A 20,174-nucleotide genomic window follows, 5' to 3' on the forward strand; every position below is an offset into this window, starting at 1 on the left:
ATCAGCACAAGGCTGAGCACTAGTTTGCATCTTTGAACGTACATACTTTTGAACATAAATACTCATTCAATCATTTAATCTATTTTCGCCTTGGCTGGTGTTGCAATGTATAAATTCAAGAAAAAATGTGACGTAATTGTTTTGCATGTATGGACACACTTTCTGTGTGGAAAAACTATAAAGTTTATAAAACATCGGATGGTCAAGGAAATAGTAGTTTCCATTTTCTAGGCGTCATCCAAGGTGCATTGCTGTTTACACTGGATGCATGTCAGACGAAGATAAACAAGGCTGAGAAGAAAATGTTTTTTATAAAATAAATGTACCAATAGACCACTTGAATATCGGTTAAAGTCTGCAGCTGTCAAATCTGCGACATGAAAAAGCAACAAATTACACAATACACATACGCGATTGGCACTTGTTTTGTTCAATTAGATTGTTTCTGTAAAAGAAACAAAGTTAAATAAGCCAATGTAATAGAATTGATTTTGAATTGGAGGTTTTCTAACTTGAAGCATTGGTATAAAGTGTGAGAATTTTTTTTCAGCAATTTAGTTGGAGAAGGATGGTTGAAAAATACAATAGGCATATATTCCCTCAATCAATCACTTCAAAGGGTTTTATTGTTTACTTTGCAGCAGGTGCTCTAACTTTAAGTAGCTTATTTTTTACGAAATGTAAGAAATTGATCAATCTATCTGTGTATGCTGTGGCTGCTACAAAGCGGAAACTACAAAATGCGAGAGACAAATATTATATTTGGACGTGGTGTGAAAGCGGATGAAAAGAAACTTTTCTTTCCAAATTCGTATTCTGATGCAGACAGCAGACAAGGAGATCTCGTAAAAATTTCTACTCCGAATGCAAATACTTCATGGTCCACAAGAGATTCGATTTGTTCTGCTCAAGATACACAACTTCATGTCTGTCATAGAAACTGTCACACTTACAAAAAGCACAAAGACTTTCATTATAAGTGGTCACAAAAGTTGTGTCAAACCGAGATGTTTTATATAATTTTCTTATATTGCATTGTGTTACTGTCCTTGCCATTTCCTGCTTGCGCTCAAGACGCGCACCACCAGTCTTTGGGTTTAGAACCCAGCCGATTCCTCATACCTTCGTTCAGCGAGAAAGATGAAAGCATCTATCATCAATCTACCATGCTGGACAATTTCAACGGATACGATTTAGATTCTGATTGGGCTTTAGATGAGTCTTGTAAATTCACCGCCACAGTCGGCAGCCTTTTCATCCAATCTCTTCAAGATGAGATGGAGAAACGATTTCCTGATGACATAACAAACGAGAGCGAGATAAAGGTAAATACTTATGCAATTATAATGTAGTAGGCTATATCCACAAGGGGCGCGTGAATACTGAACGTGAATGCCACATTTCTGAAGATCAACAAGCTTATAAACCTATAACAACTGTAGGAAAGAAAATGTGTAAAAAAAATCGGCTGCTTCTAATAATGATAATTCTTTAGAATGAGATACACCTGAAGTAGTTTTGAAAATGTACTGTAAGTTGATCAAATAGTTTTGTTCCCGTAATAACTATCTGAACACTACACATATTTCGTTGTTAGAATGAAATATATTAAAAAACCACTTTTAGCATCAAATTAGTTTCTTATGTTTTGCTCTGTTGTACCTTCACTGAACCCCAAAAACAAAGCGTCATTGTGTAGTGTTCCTTGTGTTGCTTGGACAGTCTATTACAAGCTCTTTTGGGATGACACTACAGTAGTTTAGCGTAGGTTAACCATCAACCAAACAAAGCCGCATAGTAAGTCTCCTGAAGTATTACAAGTTTTATCATGTGTGTTCTTTGATAACCTCACTTAGCTCAAGTGCTTTACAAACATTTGGGATAGGAATAGTTATTGTTCCGCTTAGGCATAGCATGATGCATGTACTGACAGTATTATAATTTCTTCCTCTTAAGGAACAAAGTTGACATTGCACGTGATTCTCTTTCGTGGTGGCGAAGTGGTCGCAGCTTGCCTAATCACATTGTTCACTCTGCAAAGAAAAACGATTAGTATTTTTTTTTTCGATAGTATGTCCATTGTCCATCATCCCGATGCCCTTATGATATTGCGGCGTCTAAAGAAATGAAAACTCATGCAGAGTTTTTGAAAGTGAACGAAAGTTTAACCTTTCCGGCAACTTAAGTTAAAAGTGTTTTCTATCGTTTTGCAAAGGGGAAAATGTCTCGATTACTGTTGCTTTTCGCGACTACGAGCTTCATTATTCATTCAAAGGGGTTTGCTCATGGCATGGCTTCTGGAGTTGCATTTGAATGTTCTTTTTCATAAGTCTGAAGCCTGTATAGGCGATTAGGTTTTGTTTTAATGGACTTTTCAGATATCTTTGACAGAAGCTTGTGAGTCTATTTTCAAAAATCGAACTAAGGAGACTTTCTCTTTTAAGTATTGTGATATTGTTTCCAGTAAAACTCTTTGAATTGGATTTTACTTGAACCCAAAAAGTATGTGATCGACTCTACTTCTAAATGTAGATTCTGAAAGATCTCGGTATTACGGCCTGTCGGTATATTTTAGATTTCAAGCGTATATGCTAAAAAATCAGGCTGTATACAAAAAGACGAATTTATTTCTTTACGAGAAATTGTTCAAGAGCTTTCGCAGAACATAACGCCTAGCAGGCTAAACCACCTTGTTACTGACTATCGAAAGCATCCTACGCGTTTCAAATTCTTTTTTAGTATTTAAGCATTTGTCGTTTATTTTTGATTAGTTGTTATTATCCTCCATTGTTATTACGTTTTATTCACCGAATGTTGTATTTTCAAGTTCATGTTCCAGTAAACTTCTTGTTACTCTACCGTCGGTAGTTCCTCTGACTTGTAACACCCCACACAGCAAAATCCGTCATTTTTAAAATACGTCTGCAGACGTTGAATCAATGCAAAAATTACGGATTTTGTTGTGTGAGATTAGACAGGTTCAACTTTCAGAAGTTAATTTATCTTTAAAGCAGCGTGAAGCTCTAATCTTGTCCATGCACTGCAGTCTCTGACAACAAATCAACCGTTGAATCAATGTAAAAAACAGTTGATTTGCTTTGAGGGGTCAAAGATCTGTCGCTGACAGTGTCATTTGAAGTAGTTTTTACGTCTGGTGACAATGTTTAAATGAAAATCCTCGATAGCGACGACATGTGGCTTTCATCGCTTTCTCTGATTTGAGGTGAGATATTAGTGAGATGTGTTGATTGAATCGGATATTGCTTATGGCTTTGGAAGCAGCCCTAAATATTACATCCTTCTTCATGATAAAAGTCAAGATTTAAATACGAAAACGCACTTTTGACATTATGATCACGATTGGCTAAATCTTTAGAAAATAATGACTTAATGATTTCAACCGTAATTTCCACTTTCATCGTGATATCCTAATTGATAAATGCGAGAATCAACTGACTGTTTGTGAATGTTTGTCACTGCTGCACGAAGGAAGTCTACTGCCGAAAGAATATCTGTAATTAGACCAGCGTGCGTAAATCTCTATTTGTTTTATTTGGTCAAATCATGACATAGCTTCAGTTTGATGCCTTTATATCAGGGGTCGGCAAACTGCGGCCCGCGGGCCAAATGCGGCCCGCGGACAAACTTTTTGCGGCCCTCGAACGATCTTACTTTTAGTGCATACACTAAAGTTTCATCATTATGTACGCATGAATTCATTTTATATCATAACAATGTCTACTGTTGTTAAAATAATCAACTTTGTTTTGGCAAGAGGCCTTAACCACAGCCAATTCAAAAGTTTACTTGGAGTGATGAATGCTGTATATCAAGATCTGGTGTATTTTGCGAGGTTAGATGGCTAAGTCGCAGTGCTATGTTACAACGGGTTTATGATTTGCGAAACGAAATAGGGACTTTCTTGAAACAAAAGAATTCAGGTTTCGGCATTGATGAACTGAGTGATCCTGATTGGTTAACAGATTTAGCCTTTCTCACTGATTTCACTTCTCATATGAACAAGCTAAACTTACAACTACAAGGAAAGGAGCAATTTATTAATCAGATGTATGATCATATTAATGCCTTCGTAAACAAGCTACGTCTTTGGGAAACTCAATTAATCAATTCCAACTTTGCTTATTTTCCCAATTTTGGCCTTTGTAAACCTTCCAACCCTGATAAGTAGCCTACATATCACTTATCGTTTCCACTAAAACTAACTTTGAATCTCGATTTTGCGATTTAAAAAATCAAAAAAACAGATTCGATTTATTTGCCTTCCATTTTCAATGGATGTCAATACTATGCCACATGAGATGCAAATGGAAATAATTGAACTTCAATCGTCTTCGTCGTCGTGTGAGCCTCTGGGGCCAAGGGTCTATCTTTTTACCACCCCAGATTCACGATGTTCCCGGACTACAGTGGAAGGCTACTAGAGAGCAGCCAGTCTTTGGTTGAACATTGAACTTCAATCATCCAACATATTGAAGGCCAAATACGATTCAGTTCCAATTGCCAACTTTTTTAAAGAATATGTCCAGAAATCCACCTATCCTCATCTGTATGACAATGCAAAACCTGTAATGTGCATGTTTGGAAGCACATATTGCTGTGAGCAGCTTTTTTCAAAAATGAATTACGCAAAGAATAAACTTCGCACTCGCCTGTCAGATCGTCATTTGAATTACGTATTGCAAATATCATCAACAAAGTTGCCAGTTGATTTAAACACCTTGGCCATGACACAGAAACAACATCATCCTTCACATTGATAAATGATAACTAAATAAAAACAATGCATTGCGTTTTAATATGTGTTTGACAATAAATATGAAACGGCAACAAACACGTCTCATTGTGCAATAGACACAGGAATAGGAGTTGCAGGTGCGCCATGATTTTAAGGATAATATGGTGATTGTTTATAGGTTGAAATTTATGCGGCCCGCGCGTTACCGGAAGTTTGTAGATTTGGCCCAGTAGTACAGAAAGTTTGCCGACCCCTGCTTTATATCATCGATGCGACTAGGTTGCTGAGAAAGTAGCGAAATACGAATACAATGTCGTATTCGCAAACAAACTTTGCCATTTTTGTTGACTTTGCGAAGTCTTACGCATGACAATCTTAAGTTTTAGCGGAGTGTGTTGGTACCTGCATCATGAGGGGTAGTTATCTAGCAACATGTTGCCTACCAACCGGACTCGTTAATGTGGTATTTTTGTTTCATTTGCCGACCGCCGTCTTAACTTTGCAATTTTCTTTTTTCCAAGAGTCACTGAATGTCAGTACTAAGGTATATCATCTGACAGCTGTTTTTTCCAGACAACTAATCAGTCTCTTTTTCTATCATCTGCAACGTGGGCAGATGTTGAATTAATGTAAAAAGGGACTGATTTGTTGTTTGAGATATTAACAGTACTGGGTTATGTTGCATTCACGCTTAGTCAATTGTTTAAGTTCAATTTACGCATTTTTCTGAATACATTATGTGGCAATTTTTGAACTGCACATGATGAAAACTATAAGCGTGTATGTTCTTTCACTGTGGTTGGGGCTGCATCTGCCTGAAGCAAGCTTTTTTTTTGCTGGAAATAAACGAATTTTTTTATGAAAAGCAACACGAAATAAAACTAAACTTCACGAAGATACTTAACGTGACATGAAACACTGCAAAAGCAAAATAAAAGATTCTTTTCTTTAAAAATAAATTCAGTTTTGAACTTTAATTTGCTTTCTGAGTCTCCCTTATACAGATTCGTTTTTCATTCGATCCGAAAGCCAAACGCAGCTACCTTTGTTCAAAACAATAATAATTTCCTTCCAACAAAGTGAATTAAAAACAAATTCGTAGAAGTAAAGACATATTTTTGTTTCAATCAGCTTGTTTGGTTACGATATATGCTTAGATGCCACACTTGCTGGCATTCGTCTTGGCTAGCCTACTTTTATCAATCGTCCAATTCAAACTATCTGCAGAGCAGAGTATAAGAGCTGCTTCACAGTAGATGCGTTGCACACAAAAATGAAGCCTTAGGAATTATATGAGTAATTTTGCTTTACATAACTGATCATTATTCAACTATCATAGCTTCATTACATTTGTGGGCTTGGTGATAACGCAGAAATTAAGAATCTGGTAGAAATCGATTCTGGAACAATCTTTGCTCCAAAATGCTGGAAATTACCAGCAGCTTATATGTTGTTTACAGATTTATGTCAACGTCTTTAAACGTTGAATGAACGTAAAAGTATTGCTTTTGTTAGCTGACTCAATGTTCGCTGTTAAAATTATTTCGTATCAACTCAGCTGTTGTTTTATGCTTTGTCGGCTTTCTGAAGCTAAGCAAACAGCTTGCTGCAGGCGTAAAATGCAGCTATCAATGTGCCGTTGAACTACGCACGGGTCTACCCATTGTCTAGTTTTTATATCTTTTTGTAAAGATCATAAATGGTAAAATCATTTTGTGAGTTTTTGTTCGTAATGTGATCTCTTGAAAGTCATAAAACTTTTAAGATAGCCTTTTAAGATTGTTGTTTTCTTGCCATAAATTGCTTCTAAAGTTTTGCAATGAGGTATTGAGGTATATCCAAGGACGTTAGTTACCTTGAAAACACGGCGAACTCTTCACTGATGGCGCAACATAGGCTCGCTAGTTGATGTATTTTAAATTAAAAGCTCATTATTTTTATAAAAAATAAATTAAATAAAAAGTGGTTGCTCCCATTATATACTTTCACCCTGACTCAATTTGGTTGAATTGCAAAGTTCCTTTGAATTTGCGTCGTTTTATTTAAAAAAAATTCAAGCAATGGTGACTGAAATTGACTGAATAATTCAAATTGATGATCTTCAACGTGCTACGTTTTTAATAGAACTCCCTGCATTCTTTTGTTATTACTTACAACAAGAAGGAATTTTTACTGAATGCCAGAGAAGTGTAAGATGTCGTAGCTAAATTAGTGTGCGCTTGCAAATGGTTAAAATTACCAAAACACTTTTACCGATTCAACTAGACAATTCGTTAAATTAAGTTTCATGTGGTGGGTTTCAAATCACATTCTACCTCAGGTAAGTGCACGTTAAGATCTTATCGCATGGCTTGAAATTGTTAATAATAAGCAAGCAGCTTTGACCTCATAGCGACAAAATTTATTCCAACGTTTGTGGGCAATTTTCAACGTTAACATTATCCTGGGCTTTACCAAGTTAGATAGCAGTGGACCAAATCAAAGGCTGTGGCGTGTTACGATTTAGTTTGTGCGTTCTGCTGCAGTATTTCGGAAGTTCGATGGTCAATTGGGTCAAGGTTTTACAACTATTTCCTGCAGTAGATGTTTGGTTGGTTAAAGTCCAATTTCATGCCATGCTGAACTAATTTCATGTTTTGAACTTCATAGCTTTGCGAGCCATTGTCTCTACCGTCTGGGGAGCTTCCAATTAATTATTCAAGATTGCTGCTTTCCCACACTGTTTGTTTAATGTGCAAAGTTTAAAATTACCTTTGAAGTGGTTGTTTTTTCGTTGTTTTTTCGTTGCTTTATGATTTCGAATAAATAAAAGTACTGTTGCTTTTCTAAAACTTTTCGTGTGATTTCATAAGCTCATTAGCAGCAAATTGGGAGTCGTATTGGGTTATCAAATCGATTGCAGAAAGAGATCTCTCATAAAATTCACTCCAAGAGGTCTATGAACTCATTGATGTTACGAAAAAGTGCAAAAGTTCTAGCAATAAAATCCATATGTTTACAAGTAATTTTGTAAAACTTGCAGGGTCAATTCAGAAGCCTATAGGAGCGCATTCTTGATAAAAATCTTCTGCAAACGGTCCGTGAAAACATTTCCGTTAGGTGCATAAGGGTTGCAACCTAAGCGTTTTGCCTTTAGTTAACCTGACAATTAACTTCCAGATGATTCCATATTAACCTTATTATTCCGTATTCTCATTCCGTATTCCTTAATCCATATTTCTTATTCCGTATTTCTTAAGCCGACAATTAACCTCCAGATGATTCCTTGTTAACTTCGTGTTGAAGTAAATTTGTTTGTATTACAAGACATGTAACCCGAGTTGTTCATGCCAATAATTGTTGTGAGTTTGACACCTGTCAGAAGATATTTCGTTGCCTTATTATTCCGTATTTCTTCTTCCGTATTCCTTAACCTGACAATTAAGATACCACTGGTACCCCTTACGTGTCTTTAGTTGTTTGTCAAGGGGAAGTAGTTTAAAGAGACCCAGAACACCTCTGTTTTATCTACATCTCACATTTTAAGGCAAAATACAAGCAAAGAAGCCACTTCTGATATTTTTCTTGTTTAAAAAAAAGCGTCTTTTGTCTGTCAGCTACACCATAGCCGTGCTAGTGTGGTCTATGGTGTTAAGCTTTCAACATTACCATGTCGCCAGACATCAAAGTGATGTAAAACGGAGCTTTCACCAGTTTGAAAAATTATTACTATTCTATACATTTCATCATCATTGAAAGTGATGTTAACCTGTAGCATTGTACAACCACTTTTTTACCCGCGAAAATAGTTTATGGACCGTAATTTACCGGTTATTTTATTTCCCCTTTGTGCTGAGGAAAGAATTCTGTCGAGAATGCTTTAATTTAAAATTGTTACATTGAAAGCATCACATAGGAAAAGGAAAATGCTTGCGATGATTTCCGTGACATTTCAACGCATTTTTGAGGATAAAATAATATATCCCATTGTTCCCGCGTCAATGCCTCTTTCAAATCCTGAATAATTTATTTCTACTAATGTCGTGGTCGTGTCTTCTAATGAGCTGGTTGGAGGATAATGTTCCGCATCACTAAATTCGTTGTCACAAATAACTGTCTGTTTTTGCGTCACAATATTGTCTTGCAACGTAATGGTGACGTCAATAAAGTGCAAATGTTGCCTAATGGCGAGCATGAACTTTTGAATGGCAGTCGGCGACCACTAGATTTGTGAAGGAAACTTCCACCTGATTTTTTGAACAGTTTATCGTATTGTGATGTTGTTTTCTTGCTTGCTTCAAGTAAGAGTAGCTCAAATGTTTCAGTCATCGAGTGCTTTCTTGGGAGCGATTAGTTTGCGCCTGTTCAAATAATGCAGCGTATTTCGGCGTTTGGTATAACAAGTATCACAGCCATAAAGGAATGATTCCACCTGGTTTAATTGACTGAAAATCATTTGTGGTTTTAGTCAAGTGGAGTTTAAACGCTTCGAACGTATAAACCTAACACAGCGATACACAACAATCGCTTTGAACTTTTTAGTGGTTTTGAAATTGAAATGTTGCTAAATACGACTTCGGCGTTTGTACGACTAGATTGTTAGGAGTGGCAGCGTTTATTTAAGGCACTTGTTTTTTCCGCTTTTGGAGCTTTTTCGCAATGGTGTTGTGTTTATTTTTATATTATTATACGTTGAGGAGCTATCTTTACAAAACGGAGAAGATAAGAAACTGAATGCAAGCAGATGTTGTAAAAACAGTGCCACGACAAAGCAATACCCCAGACAGCAAATCTGTCGTTTTTTACATTAATTCAACGTCTGCAGACGACAGATTTACTGTCTGGGATTGACTTCTGATATTAAAAACAAAGATCATTTCAATAACACGGAAATCCAATACGTATATTTTATAAGTCACTTTGACACCAACCAATGTAACTTCTACAAGCACGTAGCATTCAATTAATAAATCGAGCCTCTTTTTCATTGTTTTGTTAGAAAATATAATGAGTTAATCTACAGTGTAAGTTTTCCAATCATAAGTTCGTTTCCGTCGGCTCTCTCGTCCTTATCGATCAAGAGAATATGGATTGAGATTTTATTGAGGGACGGGCTATAAATTGGATTTTTGTTGAATTAAAGCGATTTGCCTTCGCTGTTGAGATATAATAATCTGACTAACTTTTTTTTGTACTTTGTGGAAATCGATGCATCTGCTTGAAAGGTAATTGCGCTTTCGCCATGTCATGCTGCAATTTTATACATGAACTTGAAGCAATGCGAGTAATTTTGGAACCGAAAAGAAAGTAAAGTGTAGAAACTATTTGATTAAAATGTGCATGTTGGATTGCTGGGGTTTCAATACCGCAAAGCGACTGCATTCCCCGTTTCCAGGTTCGCAGGTTGTTATTCACTTTGACTGCAGCCATTTATGCTCAACACAAAACCTTACTGTTATGTGTTAAAGACGACCGGAACTTTGCATACTCATCAAGTCAGTCTTTTTAGATTGATGGAATGTCTGAAGACGTTGAATCAACCATGAATCAACGTAGAAAAGAAACGATTTGTTAGCAGGGTACACATAAGTTGTGTGTGACTCTGCGATATTTTTAAGAATTACAGTAGGGATTGCTGTACGTAGCCACTGCCCACGATGTGAATGAACTAATCAAAGATCATCGCTGTTCGTATTCGTGGTTCACTTCTTCGTCGGTAGTCATTTCTACGAACATTGTGGGTTCAAACAGACTCCCAAATCGACGTGACACAAGTTATAGAGCAAGCACCTCGTGACACACCAATAAATCTGCAGGGTAATTTTATTGTTGTTGCTGGACAGAATGCAGCTAAGCGAGATACACTGGCCACGGCTTTCATGCAAATTCCGTGTTTGTGAAGCAAATTATAAGCAAAGAGTCACAGGATTAGAATTAATTTACCAAGGGAGAGATTTTCCCTTGTCGGTTACATCTCCGCTGGCACTAAAACAGTTCTAGAGCTATCAGGATGTTGCGGGTGGCTAAGATTTAAGAATATTGGCACTTCGTAGCCTATTTTCTCCAGAGCTTTTGTTGGCAAGCAATGCATTAATGTGTAAGCTAATGGAATAGATTTCTTCTTTTATACTATAATGGTTTTTTCATATATTTAATACTCTCAAATACACGTTCACAATCAGCTAAGACAAGAACAGTCGTATTACTGTAACAAATGTTTCCTTGTGACGTTGAAACAACGTAAAAGGATATTATTTTGTTGATTGGGAAATTCATTAAAGGTAAATAGTTTTCTTGTCTTATTTTTCAGTATTTTTAATCCACCAACATTGCTTTTCGTCGTATTACATAAAAATCGATAAGTTTTTTTTAACCCTTTACACTCGTTTCGTTTTTCGCCATTTTCAATGTGATGCAATATGTCATCAGACAATCAAGATGATGGGTTGTTCCAAATCACAGAATTAACATGCATCCCGAGTATGCCACATGTCCATTGGACATTGCCCAATGACACAAGCTAGTTGTTAAAGCAGAAATTTCATTTACTTTAGACATTCAACGGTCACTTTTGAAGGTTTTGCGGAAAGCTAAGACTCTCACACTTGTGCAGAGTTGTTATTGTAGCTACATACTTCTTGTATGTTCTGTGCATGTTTCTATATCCTTTTGTATGATTTCCCGGGCATTACAGAATTGTCGATCGGATATGTTTTAGCAAAGTCTAAAAAGACGGGTTTCCAACATTTATTTTCAGAAATGTGACCAATAAATAATTGCAGTCCTTAACAATTGTGAAAACTGATGGAACCAATGTTGTATTTACAAATTTCTTTCATAAAGTTAAAACTTAGTAGTAGCGGGAAGGTAATCTTCGAAACTAGATTGATTCTTGGACGGATTTTATTTTTTTACAGTTAATCATAAAACTTAAACCTATGTCTGCAAGAAAGCTTTCACTGGAAGACTTTACGTTTAATGGAATGATTGAGATTTACAATTTCTTGTGCTTTTTAACTGGAGATCTTTCTTGAAATTAAACTTCCTGTTTTAGCAGTCAATAGCATCGTAACTGGAGTGTCATCTTAAAAATTACATTGTATCTCTTGTAACCGGATCCGTTATTGTATAGATTGTCGTGTGTAACTACATCATCTTATTACCTATTTGTTTGTTGAGAGAATATTACTGCAATCCAAGCCTCGTTAGCGCCCACTTAGTACTTTCAAGGGTGTTTTTTAGCCTGATTTCTATGTTTTCGTCACAGTCAATTGCGTCCCAAATCGAGCGACCAGCGATGAATCGAAATGAAGTGCAACGCAGTCAAAAGATATTGTTTTTGTATCAATTTGCTCTCTCTGCTTTATGTATTTTCTTTTTTGAGGTCAATAATCATGACTTTGGCGCAAAAATATGCCACGAGCGAAAAGCTTGTTCCCAAACTCGAAATACTCGGCAAAATGAAACCGAATTATCGCAACAAATAATGCAATTTATAAACAAAACTTTCTCTCTTTGATTTAGTTATCTGAAAGACCTTGTCTGAGCGTTTGTATGCCTTTCTTTCTAATATAACTTACAGTAGGTTTAGATTTCAAGTAAAAGCTATCCGTTTTCTTCAGTAAACGAGCACTTGGAAATTAGAATTTTAAACAAAAACTTAAGGTACCGTACCATTTTGTTATTATGTCTGTCTTCAGCGTTTTAGCTTTTGGTTTCACGTAAAGTGAGTTCACATAGATTCAATCCTAGAACATATTTCTGCGTAAAAAAAAATTAAATTGAACATTGAAGTTTTGTGCATCATTGTGATTGCGTCATTTTACTAAATGTTTTGTAATGTCTCTTTTATGATTTTTTTAGTGAGGAAACTTCTTGGACATGATTTAGTTTTAAATTCCACCTTTTTCCCTCGAGCTTAGTTTTGCAAACAATCAAATTTGCAATGTATTTTGTCATCTAAATTGTGTATAGAGCAAAGACAGTATAATAACATATTTCAACTGAAGTCTTACATATTCTAGCAACTGCAAAGCTTGAAAATACAGGGCCAATTCTCATCGATTGAGATTGAGCTATTTTCAAAATTGCTGCTGAAATCTTTTCTGTAGGAGAAAAAACCTGTGATTTTTTCGTTGGCAATGATACGTTCTCAGATAACAAATCAGTCGTTTTTTACAATGATTCAACGTCTGCAGGCGTTGTGTCTACTTAACGTTGAACGTAAAATCAGTAGTGATTTTGTACCATGTTATTTTCATCTGCATGATCAAAAATAAATTGTTTGCTGCAAAATTACATTAAGAGAAAACGTAATAACGCGTTTGATGTTATTCTGTAATACCCGCCTTGAAAATTATGTGCTATTTGCCATCCTCAAGTGATTTGAGCTGCTTTCATAGTTTGAAATCTTCGCATCATTGAGTAGAATTTTTTCAGATGCATTAAGTTGTAGTTATTTTAAAGTAGTTTATTCCGGCTGGAACCTACTTTGTTGCTTTTTAATGCACGGACCCTGTTGCATTGTAAAATACAGAAGAACTACAAATAATGCATTCGAAAAATCCGCACATTGTCCATCTTTTGACAGTTTTTCGATATCAGTTCTGATTCTGATGCATATTCAACAATTGATCGTTAAATTACTTCAGGTTATGAGTGACTCTTAAAAAAGGGATGCTTGATTGGGTGTACATTTTGTTGCTGCAATTAGTTTTGTTTTGTTCAGTGGCGGAATGGGTAAGACATTTGACTTCAAATCACACAATGCTAGTTCGACATCTGGTTAAGCTACAGTAGATGCTGAAAAGCATTTCTCACTCTACACAACTTGAAAAAACGTTTTGTAGGTTTAGTTATATAACAAAGGTAAGCATTACGGAACATGTTTTAATTGAGCTATTTTATTGCAGATCCACGCTTCAAATCATATCTTCTATGATTGGATTCTTTATAGTAAAACCACGCGTACACTTGAAGGAGTTCCTTTGAAAAGGCACTCTGGCGTGCCGTATCATTTTATGATTATAGCAGCAGACCAGAATGCAGTAGTCAGAAAAGTTCCTTGTCTTGTCGAAGTAGAACCAAAGAAAAGTTTTCATTCTGCAAGCACAGAGGCTTATCTTCACTGGAAGCCAGGGCTCAATGATCTTGGTTGTCTCCCAACGGAAACTGTTGTGACGCTTGGCGTGATACTAGATGTCGACAAAGAGCAACTGAACGCCGAACAGCGTGTGACTTTGCTGCAAAAGTTGTCATCATTTGTACATACATTCAGCCCCGCCCAACGAAATTCTTTAACTCTTGAAACAGAAAACATCGAAGAACACACCGCTTTTCTCTCCGGCAGTGGAGATCTTACCGGCTTGCCAAAATATCCCCCAGGTGTCGGTGTTTATTGGTCGCTTGGCTGCAGTGCTGACTCTGTCGAACTCACCGGCTTAGATATCATTGAGCAGTCTGCAAGAAACGGTTCTTTAGCCCAATTGCTTGGATTCGCTGTAACAAAGTGGCGCGTGGAAAATCGCAAGCCAAAACTGCACCATCATCATGACGAGACAAGATTTAGAAGGTGATATAATAAGTGGTGACGATGAACAACAGTTTTCAATATTTTTGTCTTGGTGTTTTTTGCTGGTAATTTAATTTGAAAACTTAATGAAAGAGCAAAATGGTTGGAACGCCTGGATAATCTAATAACAACATAAAGAGCCCAAAACATAAATACTAAAGTCACGTTTGCTGAATATTAGTTTAATATCTACATATTGGGCCAATATTGGGATCTTTATTTATTTTCGTTCAATTTAAGAGCACCTCCAATTTTGACGTTTGCTTTGCAGGGAAGCTGGGCTTGATGTCCCAAAGTCCCCTGTTGTCAGACACGCCGGTGCCACACCACCATCCGATGGACGCAAGTCGCGCCATAATTTTAAACGTCATCCAGGAGGCGTTGTAAGTGAAGATGATTTGGATTCTTATCTTGCTGATGAGAGGTACCAGCCACTTGGAAGAGCAAGGATTCCAAATCACATGATTCGTCAGAGTCCAACTGTTCGTTATCCAAAGGCTACTCCGTATATTCCAAATCTTCCAAAGCATCTTGTTCCATCTCCCAGCAGCCCATCAGTTCCTAAACCTCCCTCGTCTCCGAGTTCCATGATCAATTATCCTCCTGAGAAAAATGCTGGAATGGAAGACATCACTATCCATGCATCAACATACTTTGAGTATCGAGTGCCGATAAATGCCTTCTCTGATCCAGAGGAGGGAAATACAAGGTCATTATCATTGAGCGTTATAAGTACGGATCCGCTCAACTCTGGGGAAGATTCTTGGCTAAGACTCGACCTATCTACCCAAGTTTTTTTTGGAATTCCACCAAAGAAAAAAGGCTCTTCACATAAAGTAAGTTTACTTCACAATGTAGATTTTAACGACCTGTTTTAGCCTGATGCTGCGAGTTCGCTGTGGTAATAGCGGATTGCACTAGCTTTAGGAACACAGTTCCCTAGTCACGTGCTATAATGAATGGTGTTGAAGTCAGTGATTCGTTCTTTAGTACTGCATTGTGAAGTAAGCAACGATCATGTTGCTAAAAGCGAAACTCAAGCAATTGCATAAAGTAAGTTGCTGAAAATAAAAGATCTAAAATTGGCAAAATTTATGTCTTTTTAGATTTGCAGCCTAGTTGGCTAAAGGGTGGCTAACTTCACTACACTGTCAATTCAAACTGTAAAAAACTTCAACATAGAAGTTTACTTAAATAAGATAGAGGTTTAAACCGGCTAAATCCACCCACCAAGCTTTAGGATACTAATTCATTAATTTGCAATGAATATACTGTTACAGTAGTCGTGAGCAAAAATTACAGTGCAATATTTAATCTATTTTTTTCTCCATTTGAGGCTAATCTTGACTTGTTTGCAGAACTCTTACGGATACTTGCTAGTGGCTGAGGATAGTGGCGGAAAATCCACGACGGACAGTTTTGCGATTCATCTCACTGATCGTCCAAAGCCGACTAATCACAGATTCGTCATGATCTTTTCGAAATACAACCACTCTCTTTCTTTGCCTGTCCTAGTTAGCACTTTTGCTCGTCATCTATCCATGGCTTTGAAGGCACGATGGCACGCTCTTCGACCCCCTGGACAGTACACTGTATTGAAAGTAGAGCCATCCAAAGAGCGGTTAACTATATCCTGGTTCGATAACTCTTTGGGATCAAAGAGTAAATGTGAAAAGAAAGAAATTCATCAACTTTTGTCACGCATGGGTGGTCAACCTGATTTCGAATCTTTCAATCAGCGTTTCGCGCCTGATCCTGAATTCAAGGCCACTTTCGGTCCAACTTTTACGTTAAAATCGATAAAAAGTGTTCTTTTGGGGCCTTGCGACGCTCCAATTGAGACAACGATTCAGACAATCCCATCAACAGCACTGGAGGCTACATCGACGCCTTCCAAGGGAAAAACGTTCATTCAGCCCCCAATAATCATACCTCCTCAGCCCCCAATCACCACTTTTCAACCAACCTCCAACAAGCCCACTCCAAAGCCCACGGTTACTCGTGGTAATTTCACAACGACTACAACCGGCCCTAAATTTCTATCTTCTAAAAATAAACCAACTTTTGAATATTTCCCTCCTTTTAACACTGATCCAAATTTTGTCATGAGAATTTCCTCTTCTGTTGGTAAAGTCGTCGTTGAACAAATACCTGACTTTCAGTTTGTGGGAGGGCCTACACCTCCTCGTCCCAACGAATTTACACTGAAGTTAACTGCAAACCAGAGCTTGTTGCCAACTTGGGTAACCGTCTCCTCTGAAAAGTGGTCTGTGGTAACGTTGCCCATGATGTCCGATCTTTCCGATTTTAAAGAAGCTAATTCTACTCACATAGTATGGCGCGGAAATCTTGCCGCTGTTGATGGCTACGGAAGAAAAACCGAAAGCATTCTCGTCGAAGTCTTCACCCCGCTTCCTCCGCTTAAGGAAGAAGCAAACCCCGGCGTCACTCATTTGTTTCAAATGAAAATAACTAATTACAACTTGCAGGTGAGATGATTATGGAACTTCATATGTGTTCCTTCTTTTACTTATGCAAGCTCTGTCTTCATTGGCGAGTGTTTCATTAAAGCTACTGTGAAGTTACCATACATTTACAATAGGCTACATTGTGATAAAATTGAAACTTCAACTTCTTTTGATTAATAGTGTCGCGATTCTCATTATTGTTATTGTTGTTGTCATGTTGAAATAAAAATTAAGTTTTACCTTGTTGCCTGAAACTGCCTAGAACAAATATGGATGAGTACAGATATTGGTTGCAACTTTTCTATTGCAGAATTTCACATTGTTGGATTCCGTGCGCCTTTTGTCTGTCATAAGTGGCTTGTACGAAGACCAAAACACAGATAACATCTTTGTGCATCCGCCTAGAGCAGGGTCAGTCATATATTCCTGGCACAACGACTCGCTGCCTTCGCAAGACGAATGCCCATATATGGACATTGCTAAGATGGGAACTGTTTTGTTCAAAGGAACTCAAACCAAACCAGACGTCAACCAAAGGTATATATGTTGTTTTATCTTTCTGCTAACTTACTTTTTTACGATTCGGAAAAAGACTGAGCTGCTTTCACAACCTGCAAACGAATTCATGAAACTGCATTAAATAGAATTGTTCAAAGGCCAGTACTGCAAAGCTTTTTGCTTTTTTCAGTGCAAATTCAGCACCAAAAAAATAAACACAAGTATACGAATTAATTTTAAGTGTGTCTGCTCTGTTGCACCTGGTTTGTGAAGGTGCAAGTGTGGTATGCTCTGTTGCGCTGATACTGTATTAAGAACGTTCAGAGCAACGCACATATGCGATAAATATATGTAAATTAACATCAAACACACACCATTCTTCTTTGGTGAGGTAGACATTAAATTTACTCTCTTTAAGCAGAAGTCAGTCTGTGATGCACTTCATAAGCTGGACAACGTCACTGCAAATATAGAACATAATAAACCGTTTGTTTGAATGCAATAAAGATTGACTTGTTATTTTGCGGAAACGGATGGTATTTATGACGGAAACAACGTGGCTGCTTAAATTAGTGGACCAGAATAATTAATATTTTGCAACTTCTCGTGAAAGTAAAAACCATTTTTAGCGATTGTGAATGAAATTGATTTACACGCTGTTAACGTTGAGAAGCTGTAGTGTTATCGTTTTTTACAGGTTATTGGACTCTGGTTTCGTAATCGGTTCGCTGAGTTTAAAGAAAATGAATTCCTGCCTGAAGAAAACTGTCCCTACCACAGTCACTTCAACAGTTAGCTCGACCACTACAACCACGTCGAAGAGTACGACCAAGATCGAGGAAACAACGAGTTCAGGAGAAGATGTTGTTACTTTGGCTGCAGGAGGGATCTCAGTTGATTTAATCATAGTAATAGTCGTTGTTATCTGCATTCTTCTTCTTGTAATTCTTGCGGTTGTCAAATGTCGGTCGTACACGGCAGAAAAACGAACATCTAAAGAAAAGAAAGAACTTGAAAATGGCAATGGAGCCACTCCTATTGTATTCTCTCCTGAATCCTCTTTTTTGGCGGACGACAGTAGAAAAAGCGGCCTTAGTACTTTAGAGAGACAAACGCGTTTTAAGGCAGGTACACCCATCATTCTGGAGGGGGAAACTGAAAACCGAGAAAGCAGCTCACCATTACTACACGATCAAACTTCTACGCTTACTCGGCAACTTAATGCACTTCCGGTGGTGCCTTCTACCACCCAAGAAAACACGCCAAATGGCGGAGATGAGCATACACAAGAGGACACAACGCGCCCACCTCCACCCCCTTATCACAAACCCTCTTGTCAACATCCTAATTGAGTTTTTTTTTCTGTATTTCCTTCCAGTGTTTCCACTCACTGTACGGACAAACCATCATTATTGCTTTGCGACTAAAAAAGTTGTTATTTGTATGCGTCAATCAAACATTTTAAATGCTGATCTTTGAAATATCGTGAATGAATGCCAACCGCTGGTTGCATGCTTGATCGTATCTTCATTTTGCGTTTCCAGATCTCGACATAATGCAAAATATTTAATCGAGGTATGTGTTGATATTTTCTTGTTAAGTTCACGATTCGCCGATTCAATTCTTTTAATTTATCGAGTTTCTGTTACTGTTGAATTTTGTTTTTTTGAAAAAGAAAAATCATCTTATTCAAACCTCTTGTGTTTCCAATTGCAACTATATCCCTGGCAGCTCTATAAGCAATGATCCATTGATCAACTAGACTAGTTGATACCCTGAACGAGCAAATCAGCCTTTTTTATTTTGGTCCAACGTCTAGCTACAACTTATTTTACTTACTTCACAATTGTAAGATACAAACGACCTGTTTTAGCCTGATGCTGCGAGTTCGCTGTGGTGGTAGCGGTTTGCACTGGCTTTCGGAACACAGTTCCAAAATCATGTGCAATGAGGAGGCAACTGTGTTCCTAAAGCTAGTGCAAACCGCTGGTAACACAGGAACCGCGTAGCGTTAGGCTAAAACAGGTCGTTTGTATCTACATTTGTGAAGTAGCCTAACCAACGATTATGTTGCTAAAGCGAAACTTAATCAATTGCATTACTTTACTAGGTCGTGATTTTATCAAGTAGTTTTCGCCATAGCCTATTCTTTAGTCCTGGCATTTCGGAATATTTTCATTTTTCTGTGATTTTAATCAATGATTGATACTTTGTCAAAGTAAGAGAATATTATTTTCCAATGTTACTTAGCCTATTTAAGGCTACCAGTCTCATGATCTTTTTTGGGGTTGAACTTGAGCAAAACCTTAACACTAGAGTTTACTTTAGTAGTCCACAGAACTCCCAGATAGCACAGTGAATAATTACTCAGCTCTACAACGAACAAAGCCAAGATCAGGCAACGATGTTTTGACTCTCATTGTGTGCAGCTGATCAACACACTGCAAGGGTGCTATTGCAATCAACTAGTGGATGGAGTGTATGCATGCATCAGCAAGGGGAAATACAGCCTGGGTTAGTGGACTTATGTTTATACAAGTGTACGAAACCACCAGGTTCAGTCTGACAAAAACACTTTCTCTTTCTGGATCTCGAGCTACGATCTCATGCCTACTTTGCAAATTTTCAATTAATACAATGCAAGCAAAATTGCAATGACAACGTGCGCTTTTGGATAAGGCTACACGATGTTTTGGTTTTCACGAAAAATCAAGATTGCAATTTTCAACAACTTTGAAACTGTTAAAAACTAACTAGCAGCAATATCACAGGACATAGCGTGGATGAAAAAACTTTCTATTTATTTTGGAGATATTTAAACATTGTAACTGGGTAACCATTCAGGCAGAATTTATGAAACCTTCAAATAATTTAATGTTTGATCTTGTCTGAACTTGGTAAG

The 20,174-nt window shown here is 37.3% G+C and overlaps 1 protein-coding gene across 1 annotated transcript; it reads left to right on the plus strand.

Annotated features, from left to right (window-relative positions):
* The first annotated feature begins 649 nt into the window (after positions 1-649).
* LOC145778187 (uncharacterized) lies at positions 650-19,072 on the plus strand. Its single transcript, XM_082589628.1, has 6 exons — positions 650-1,325; positions 13,648-14,306; positions 14,578-15,142; positions 15,665-16,795; positions 17,085-17,311; positions 17,970-19,072. Exons 1-6 carry the CDS (start codon positions 708-710, stop codon positions 18,622-18,624), a joined length of 3,855 nt encoding a protein of 1,284 aa, XP_082445754.1. The 5' UTR covers positions 650-707; the 3' UTR covers positions 18,625-19,072.
* Positions 19,073-20,174: the final 1,102 nt, after the last annotated feature.

This window comes from Aplidium turbinatum, chromosome 10, assembly GCF_918807975.1.
Source record: "Aplidium turbinatum chromosome 10, kaAplTurb1.1, whole genome shotgun sequence".
In the NCBI taxonomy this organism is placed as follows: domain Eukaryota; kingdom Metazoa; phylum Chordata; class Ascidiacea; order Aplousobranchia; family Polyclinidae; genus Aplidium; species Aplidium turbinatum.